At 40.9% G+C, this 9,989-nt stretch overlaps 1 protein-coding gene across 1 annotated transcript in view; it reads right to left on the bottom strand.

Annotated features, from left to right (window-relative positions):
• The window catches only part of RPP30 (ribonuclease P/MRP 30kDa subunit), a 28,251-nt gene extending 23,036 nt beyond the window's left edge, over positions 1-5,215 (bottom strand). The window contains exons 1-5 of the mRNA XM_006880328.1: positions 5,127-5,215; positions 3,126-3,181; positions 2,164-2,220; positions 1,674-1,748; positions 782-853 (exon numbers count right to left, since the gene is read on the bottom strand). Of these exons, the coding sequence (XP_006880390.1) occupies positions 782-853; positions 1,674-1,748; positions 2,164-2,220; positions 3,126-3,181; positions 5,127-5,208 (342 nt within the window). The 5' untranslated portion in view covers positions 5,209-5,215. The remainder of the gene's footprint in view (positions 1-781; positions 854-1,673; positions 1,749-2,163; positions 2,221-3,125; positions 3,182-5,126) is intronic.
• Positions 5,216-9,989: the final 4,774 nt, after the last annotated feature.

Raw genomic sequence — 9,989 nt, 5'->3', positions numbered from 1 at the left:
GATGCCTTTGAGCTGTGGTGCTGGAGAAGAGTATTGAGGGTACCATGGACTGCTAGGAAAACAAACAGATTCATCCTGGAAAGGATTAAACCAGGCAGCTCCCTGGAGGCAAGGATTCTGAGGCTCCATCTAACATACTTAGGACATGTTGTAAGAAGGGACATCATACTTGGGAGGGTGGAGGGACAGCGCAGGAGGGGAAGGCCCTTTATGAGGTGGACTGATTCATTGACTGTGGTAATCCAGATGGGTGTGTCAGAGACAGTGCGATTGGCAAAGGACAGAGCAGAGTTTAGGGCTTTTGTACATAGGTTGCTATGCGACTCTACGGCACATAACAACAACAGATGTGAAAAGCAGAAATTAAAGTGACTTTACAACTAGGAAGAGATGGTCCTGGAAAATGAATACATGAATGAATAACTAAGTTGTTATGTCACACTGAGTTGGAATCAGCCCATAGATGACCCTCCAGTGGGTTTTCAGAGGCTGTAAATTGCATGGGAGGAGACTGTTCATCCTTCTCCCAAGGAGCCGGTAAATTTGAACCACATGAACCATTTCAACACTTGAAAGGCTCTTTCATTCTGAGGCCTTTAAACACCTAGCACAGTGAATGAAAAAACTATGCCACCTGAGTACGTCTCTGTGACATTTCAAAATTCTAAATGGAAAGGAAAAATCCTGTAGGTTCCAGGAGGAAAAGAGGCTACCAGAAGAATAACAATAGATTTCTTACCCAATATAATAAATATTAACCTTTCACTCATGTGTTACTTACATGAAAAAGTTTTTCTGTCTTTGGGAAAACCGCTACAATATCATACGTGCGGACTCGGGAAGAAGTTGCTCTCTAGACACATAAAGAGAAGAAGGTTTATCACACGGAAACAGAAAACACACATATACATAGTTTTGCACCCAATAATCTTATAATTATGGTTATATTTTCAATCATTTAACACTTCTAATCTGTCACTGTGCCTCTGCAAACTCTATGAACTTTGATCAATGTTGTTAGTTGTAGAGGGGCTTCAGGTCTTTTGTTCATAGGTTGCTATGAGTCGTGCTCGACTCGAAGGCAATCAACGACAACAATCTGTCACTAACATTTCTACTCATTAGGCTCAGCCTTGGTGGTGTTTTGCTTTCCAGAATACACGTTGGCCTTAGAATTTTGAAAGTTCTGAAGGGTGGAGGAAGCAGCCCTTCTCCATTTCATCAATACATAACAATTTCTGATTCTTTGGGACCCAGCTTGAATACCAACTTCTTCAGATGGTTCCCCAGCAAAGTCTCCAAGCATCCTTTACTTGTTCCCATTTCCCTTTTCAAACACAACTCATATTAGTAATTATTATTTAAGGGCTTCTCTTGCCAAGTAAATGATTACATTTGTAAACTCAAGAACTGCGTCTGCTCTAGTACCCTGGCACCCAGCCTTCTGACAGGCACATGTAAACTAGATGACAGCAGTTGACAAAGGAGTCTTTATCTGTGGTATCACAATGTGTCATGAGTAGAAGTGATACCTGTTATACTATGAAAATTCTTAAGTTAGGAAGAGCAAAAGAAGGTGTCATGACAGGGACTAAATGGGAGGAAGAGCAACCATACTGTTAAATAATAATATAAAAAAGAGTCAAAGGAAAGAAGAAAAACCGTTAACTTACCAAAACATTGCAGTGAGAGGGATCCGAAATGATAATCGTCAGTCTAGTTAGAATTTTAATTGGTCTTGATTTTCCCTAGAAGCAAAACAGGCTATCAAAAAATGCACAGAACACAACTACCTGATGTTCCCAGTTGGCAGCAAAAAAGCACTCATTACAAAGTACCAGCTAGAAATTCTATTGAAGAGCAATAAAGTCCAGCGACTGCCCTTGAGAAATTTTGCAGAGTTACAGAAAAAATATACGATATGCATATTTAAAATACAGGAGATAATTTAAAAGGGCAGGACTTCAGAGAAGAAGGCTATTAAAGAAATATCAAATTGACAGCAAAAGAATGCTTCATGGAATGACTGATACTTGATGGAAGTGGAAGACTGTTCGGGGAGGAAGGTATGGTCCCAGTTAAGAGAACAGCACACACAATGGTATGTGTTTGGGTTGAATGACTAGGGCATCCCATATCTTAAACACCAAAACAACTACGTACCTGTACAACTGGCAAAGTTGTGAAGAGTTCTGAAACAGCTACCGGCTTTTCAATTTCCTACAACAAATTAAAAAGAATCAAGCTGAACTCTTCTCATTAATAGGACAAAGAACACCAAAACCAAAATTTTCACGGAAAAAAAAAATGTTTAAAATAGGAAGTTAATTTCTGTTGTCCTGACAGACTAAGTAAGCTTTTAGCTTTTTCTTTAATTGATGAAAACTAGAACGGAGAAGCAATTGAGAACATTAGCAAATATGAGGGATGAAAAACAGTTTTAAGACCAAAAGAACAATTCATCATTAACAGCTTAATCAGCACTTGGTTATCTAATCAACAAAGCTGCTGGTCTAAAGGGAAAATACACATTTACTTGAGGTTTGAGAGTGAAATAAATTAATTAATAAGTCCATGACAATAAAGTAAAAAGGACTAAATAGTGTGATTAGGGAGCTCTGGTGACTTAGTAGTTACGAGTCAGGCTGTGAACTCAAAGATGCAGTTCAAATCCACCAGGGGCTCTAAGGAAGAAGGATGGGCAATCTCTTCCTACATGATTTACTGCCTCTGAAAAACTGTGCGAGGTCAGCTATGAGTTGATTCCAACTCAATGGTACGTAACAATAACAGCAAATACTGTGATTACCATTCTAATAATAATAATAATAATAATAATTTGAAAATGCTAATGAAAATGACTCAATGTCAAATCAATTTTCAGAATGAAGTCATGCCAGAGAACGTCCTAAAAATCTTTATCATTTTTACACATATAAGTCACCTCAAAACTGGTAGCATATAAAACACACAGAGAAGACATATGAGAAATATGCTCCTTTGTAGTATCTATGTTTATTTATAAATGTAGGGCTACATAAATACATGCTTATAAAGAAATAATTTCTTTATAAACATATATAATTGTAACTATAGGTTTGTAAACGTCAAAAATTGTACTTTACCTGTTTCTTTTCCTTAAAGTCAACAACATGATTGATGGCAACGACAGAATAGCCAACTGTAAAGAAAAATTAAACATTTATGACCGGCAAAGTAACTGGCATGCACCCCTATGGCTAAGTGACTCTCTAGAGAAGCTCACTGTATTCTGAAAGGAATCAGGAAAACCTTTTCTCATCAGGAAAAGCTGCTCTGAGAAGGCAAGACTGGAACAAGCTATACCCCTAAAAAAATTCATTTTAAATAAACATAAAAATATATAAGCTCTAAAAGCCCTTGAACATGAAGTCTAACTCACTACTCCTACAGATGAGAAAGGCAGGACCCAGAGGAACAACACTTATTAGTGGATTCAAAGGAAAGAGTCAATAAATCTGTCTTAGAGGACATGTGAAGAGGATGCTTGGTAAGGTGAAGGGTCCTGAAAAAGAGGAAGATATTCAAGGACATACCTTAACACAGTGGCTGCAAGAATGGGCTTAAGCATGAGCGGCTACTGTGTCGATGGCCCTGGACAATGAGCTGCAGCTTACTGGAGGGTATTTGACAAGAACTTCATAAAGACAAAAACTCACAAACCAGATGGAGAATGTGCAGCGCCTCTGAAAAGCATCAGCATCAGTTCTCACAAATTGCTGAGAACTCTGTGAGAAAGGTCTAACTGCATTAGGAACCTTTTCTAGGTTTCTCTACTTCATTATCCCTCAAGGTGCATAGGCTATTAACGTTGGAAAGGTCTCGCGAACTTCCTAAAAATTTACAGCCCTTAAAACTCTCCGGGGTAGTTCCCTGTTCTAACGGGTCACTCTGAGTAGGCAGACACTTCAGAGTAGTGTTTGGGTTTTTGTACTAGCTCATTTCCCGCTTCGTTGTTGTTGTGTCCCGTTGAATCTGAACTGACTCATAGCTGACCCTCTGAGGGTTTTCAGAGGCAGTAAATTGCACGGGAGGAGAATGTTGCTTTCACGAAGCAACTGGTGGATTTGAACTGTCTGACTTTAAGTAGGCAGTGCAACTCCTTATCACTAAGCCACCAACAAGACGTCTTGACACCGTGCCTGCAGTAATGGATTCAACTGTATCAGAGATTATAAGGATGGCACAAGATAGAGCAAAGTTCAGATCTGTGTTGTGCATAAGGTCGCTTATAAGTCTTACTAAATCCAACCGCGCTTAGCAACATCTTCACCTTCCATTCTACAGTCAAAGAAAGGAACAAGACAGAAGCTATTCATTAATCCAAGGATTAAAACAGAGCCCTAGGGGAACTCTGGTGGCCTAGTGGCAAGGAGCTGCAACTACAATCCCAGAGGCACACGGTTCGAATCCACCAGATCCTCTGCCGGGAAAAGGAGGGACAATCTCCTGTACCAGTCAGATCTGATTTGACGGTACACTCACACAAAAATAAAACAACAACAAAAAACAGAGCCCTCATCTCTCCAAGGTCTTTGATTTAAACGAGAAACACGCTCATTTTGCTACGCTGCTCCTGTCTAGTACGTCCTTTGACTCATCTACTCTTCCACTAAATAAGACTGTTACATCACTGGTACACCTATAATCTCCCTTTTTTCTGAGCCTTCAGAGCACTCTCTACCTGGGTCTTGGGTCCCTCGATTTTCCAAGACACCCTCTGACAAGCAAGAGAGGTGAGTCGAAAAGCACTGGTTTAAAAGATCGTACACTTGAGAGTCCCGCCCTTGCTTCTGTCACCCATCAGTTGTGCAGCAACACTTGGAGAGAACAAATCTCTCACCCTCTATGGATCTCAGATCCCCCGATCTGCAGAAAAGCAGCAGTTGAACTCCCTTCTACCTTCCCATCCTCCCTAGCCCGGGTCCCTTCCAGTCCTGCGGGCTTGGCATCCGGACAAGAGCACTTGAGTACAAGCCTCAGGGACATCCTAGGGACCCCTGGGGCGTGAGTGAGGCCAGGCCTCGCCAGATCTCTGCCGGGCGAGACGTGACAGTCTAGGGGAAAGGGAGGCAGAGTGGACTCACGGTGAGCGGCGTTCTCCACCAGCCCGCGAAGGGTCTTCAGGTCTGTACCCGCTCGCAGATCCAAATCGGCAAACACCGCCATGCTGAACTCACACGACAGCCAACGTGCCGGTCTGCGCAGCCGCGGAGCGCCTCCCCAGGCATGCTGGGAATTATAGTTCACTTGCGCCTCCCGGTTTACTTATCTGTGACGTAACGGTACTTGGATGATTGGCGGGGAATTACCTTTAAAAAGTTAATATACTGAAACCAGCTGCCTAACTTTCACCCTTTTGTTACCTTCTTCTAAATTAGATGTTTGGATTTCCCTTGGCAAGGGTTCAAACCATGGGTTTCCGTCTTAAAATACTGATTTCTTCGAAACACAAGCTTTTATTGAGCGCTCAATGTGAAGCATTTTCGGAAAAGGTTGAAAGCACTAGTTAAAGAATATATATTTTTAAAATTTTTTTCTTTCTTTTCTAAATGTAGAGTCGTGGTCGAAATAGGTAGCTGAATGGAAGTACAGACTTCCACACGCTTAAAAGCAGGCAAAGGAGCAGGAGCTCTTTCAAGGCAGAGCCAGCTCTTGCTCTGTTGCAGTTGACACCTTCAGCCACTAGATGGCAGAGTTCTCTCTAGAATTAGGGGTTAGCGTTCTCCTGGTTCAGTCATTCTTAACGTCCAGTGGCCTTCATAGCCACTACTAGTAACCCAACCAACAAAGCTGAACCTCGCCCTATACTGCGTCATCCTCACGATCTCTGATACTGTTACACTGTGCCAGTCCATCTTGTTGAGGATCTTAGTCTCTTTCACTGACCCTCCACCTTTCCTAGCATGATGTCTTTTTTTCCAAAAACTGGTCTATCCTGATAACATGCCCAAAGTATGTGAGACAAAATTTCGCCGTCTTTGCCTCTAAGAAGCACCCTGGTTGCACTTCCTGCAAGACAGACTTGTTTGTATTTTGCGAGTCCATGACTGCAAGACTTTTCTCCAACACCACAGTTCAAAGGCATCAATTCTTCTTCTGTCATCCTTATTCTTTATCCAAGGTCAGATGCCTTGGAATCGGCAAAATTCAAATGTTAACCATTTTTCATTTGAGAAAGGTATTTGATATTTGAAATGTTAAATATCTGATGTATTTATTTTCTGGATATATGTTATGAATGAGCTCTTGAAAATTGATAAATCAATTCCGACAACAAAATTTGCAGAACTATGGTTTAGCTCAATGCTTTTCAAATTGTGTGGCAAAGGGCCAGTTTGCCCCTGGCTAGTTCCTGGCAGACAGGATTATAATTCAGTGTACATGACTATGGGGACTTCTGACTTCATCAACCCACTAGTTGAACAGCATTCAAAGTGCTTTGTTCTTGAGTAAGGCTGGATCAAGAATAGTCCACAGATCGGGGGCTTAGCTACCAAGGCATTGCTAACGTGATGTGAACTTTTCTAACCATGCCCAGCTTTCATACTCACAAATGGTACACACATCGTCTCTGGTCCACAACCCCTTCTTAAGTCATATTCCCTCATTGGTTCCAGAAGGGAATTTCAAGGAACTTGTGATAATATGTCATTTTTTTTCTTGCTAAATTTTGAAAAGAAGGAATATATATAAATATGTCTATATTCTTTCCCTGTGCATGGATTTCCTAAGTGAGAAAAAAATGAAAATATGGCTTTTGCAAACAGGAAAAAGGTTATAAGAAGCAGATCATTTGATCAGAAAAATCTCTCACGTTAATTGTGTAGGATTATGTAGACATTTTTTCATCTAGATCTATTTTTAATGTAGTTTGGTCATAAACATGGATGTGTAGTAAAGGTGAATAAAATGACAATTTAATTACTTGAGAAAGATGATATAATTAAACTTAAAGAGGGCTTTTTGTATTTGAACGGACAGACTGATGCTATGGACTGTACATTCAGACTCTTTCCACTCTATACCCTGAGCCCAGGTGAAAAGGCAGAGAAAGGATGGGGAAGTGGATGAATAAACAATAGCCACTGAGAGCTTTCTTGAAGGTCAGCCTATTTGCTAAGTACTTGTTTCCGACTTCCTTGCCATCGAGTGGAGTGTGACTCATAGTGACCCTCTTGAACAGAATCTAACTACCCTCTCAGGTTCCCAAGACTCTAATCTTCACAGAAGCCAACCATCACATCTCCCTGCTCACAGAGGATGGAGGATTCTAATGCTGACCGTCTGGTTGGCAGCTGATGACTGCTTAACCATTGTGCCACCAGAATTCCAAGTCTCTGTATATGTCATGTCATTTTCAAAACATCTGTGGAAGTCCTATTGCATTTGCATTTTCATTATTTGGATGGACTTTTTTTCCTCCTTGTCAACATCCATATACTATATTGTAGAAATGGGAGGCTTCAGATAGAACTGGCTGTGACAGAACTTCTCGAGATAGGACTAGATGTGGATCCCTGTAGTTTGGTTCAACTCTCACTAAGTCTACTGGGTGCTCAGCAGAGCAATCAGAGTGGGAAAGAGAAAAGGAGGGATAGATTTGAGCAACAAAGAAAGAGATGGGGGGAAAGAGAGTCACAGAGAAGAAGAGGCACCTGGGAGTTTTCCTGGGAAAGGGGCTGAGGCAGCAAGACTCCAGAGCCTGGAGAAGGCAGGGTGTTTCTGACTGGAAGATGACGTCACTGTACAGCCACTGTATAACTACAGATGTAAGCCTTCTATATCTGCTATTTGGTTTTATCTTCACAATTAGGAAATGAGAAAGAAGTTGCTCTAGCCGTAAGCTCTGAGAAAATGACCCTTGAGTCATTGCTACCTTGGTGGTAAGTTTAGAAAGAGAGAATGGATTTCACCATACAAAGCAAGCATGGGACTATTCGCAATCAAACCTTATTTTCCTTTGGGCTGACTTAAATTTCCCTGTACCCTGACTTAGTCTTTTCCAAGCTCTTCTAATTTTGGCCACCCTTTCTGGGTAAAACACTCTTGCCCAGCCCTGTCTTATTACTGTTTACAAGCTGAGGAAGAGACGGGCAGGAAAGTAATAAAGCACACAATTACGGAGGTATGCTGGGAACATCTGGTACTGTCCTCTTAACCAAATTAAGAAAGTATGTTGAAAAGTATGGCTTTGAATGTGAAGGGTGAGTTCTATAAACAAAACTAGATTATTTCTATTTCAGCTGATCAGAGAAAAGATGTGTAAAAGCTTTTTGCATTGTTGTGAACTTTGACATGATCCCAAATCTTTTGAGAATGGGCCCAAGAAGGGCACAATCATTACAAAGTGCCTTATTTTTGTGTCCAGGAAAAGTTTTGCTTATTTTAAAGTAGGCTTGTCATAATTGACCCCTATAGAGGTCAGTGTTAATGTTAAATTACAGAACATGTATGCACAATGTGACAAGATTCTCTTAGAACAGAGACGTTAAGTGCATTTATTGTCTTTCAGAAGTGACATCTTCTTCCTAAACAACATGCCTCCAGAAACTCTATGAACTTTGATGAATGTCGATAGTTGTAGAGGGGCTTCACACTTTTTTCATAGAGTTGCTATGAGTTGTGCTCGTCAACAACAACAACAACAACAACCTTGTGTCTTTCAAGGAAGGACCAGTCCTTGGAGAGGGACATCATGCCTGGAAGGGTGAGGGATGGAGAAAGAGTGGGAGACCATCAATGAGATGGACTGATGCAGTGACTGGGTTAATGAGGGTAGGAGTCTCACAGATAGTAATGTTGGCACAGGATAGAGCAGGTTTCAGGGATGTTGTACATAGGGTCACTATGAGTCACAAGAGACTTGAAAGCACTAAACTACAACAACAACATTGTGTCTTTCATAAGAAAATGTTTTGGGCTCTAAATTTAAAAGCCACCAAAATAGCCATGATCATTAACCACACAGCTAATGTTCAAATTGTTGGACGTGCATGGTTTAAATCCACATGCCCCTCCATGCGAGAACAATAGGCTGCCTCTTCCATTAAAATGGACATGCCATAAGATTTAAAGCCTCAGAAACCAAATTAAAACAATGCATATGCCAGGAAACCAATGGAGGGTCAGTATGAGTCCTCAACATAGTGGCGGTAAGTTTTTTGTTTTGGTAAATCTTGGTGGGAATTTCTCATCTTTTTCCCAAGAACTGACGGGTGGATTCAGACTTCCAGCCTTCAATATATAATTCAACGAAATAGAAATGTGTATTTTGAGTGTTCATGGCACAGCAGAGTGTGGATTATTTTGTTGTCAAATTACATACCAAAAAGTGATGTTTGTTACACAGTGACATTCTAACTGTGCTCAAAGAATGGAGTGCCCACTCACTTTGCCTAACCAGTGAGTTTTGGTGGAAAATAGTCCCTAGGAAATTGTCATGCTAACCCACAGGCCACGCATCTTTGCCAGCTCACGTCTACCAGAGACCTTGAGAGAAAAAAATGGACAGTCTCCTCCCTTGTGATTTACAACATTGGCAACTAATGGAAGATCAGCTATGAGTCAGTTCTCACTCGATGGCAATGAGTTGAGCTACCAGAGTAGAAAGTCATGCCAATATTTCTAATACACAGGAAATCATATTCAGAAAAATTAGAAAATTTAAAAACACAAAAATTAGAAAACCTAATATGCAATGTCTCACCACAATATTATTGCCATCAAGTCAGAGTCAACCTATAACTGACCTTCCAATGGGTGTTAAGAGGCTATAAATTGCATTGGAAGAGATTACCCATGTTTCTCTCTAAAACCAGCTCTTGGATTTGAGCTATATGCCTTTGGATTAACAACACAACTCTCTGATCAGGTCACCAGAGCTCAGGCCTGCTGAGAAGGGTAAAGGGTCAGAGAGAAGACAACCTTTAAGGAGATGGGTTGACATG

This window comes from Elephantulus edwardii, unplaced genomic scaffold, assembly GCF_000299155.1.
Source record: "Elephantulus edwardii isolate Elephantulus edwardi_28Jun2011 unplaced genomic scaffold, EleEdw1.0 scaffold00007, whole genome shotgun sequence".
In the NCBI taxonomy this organism is placed as follows: Eukaryota; Metazoa; Chordata; class Mammalia; order Macroscelidea; family Macroscelididae; genus Elephantulus; species Elephantulus edwardii.
Note: the sequence above shows the minus strand (reverse complement) of the source record. Positions and strands in the feature narration are given on the sequence as shown.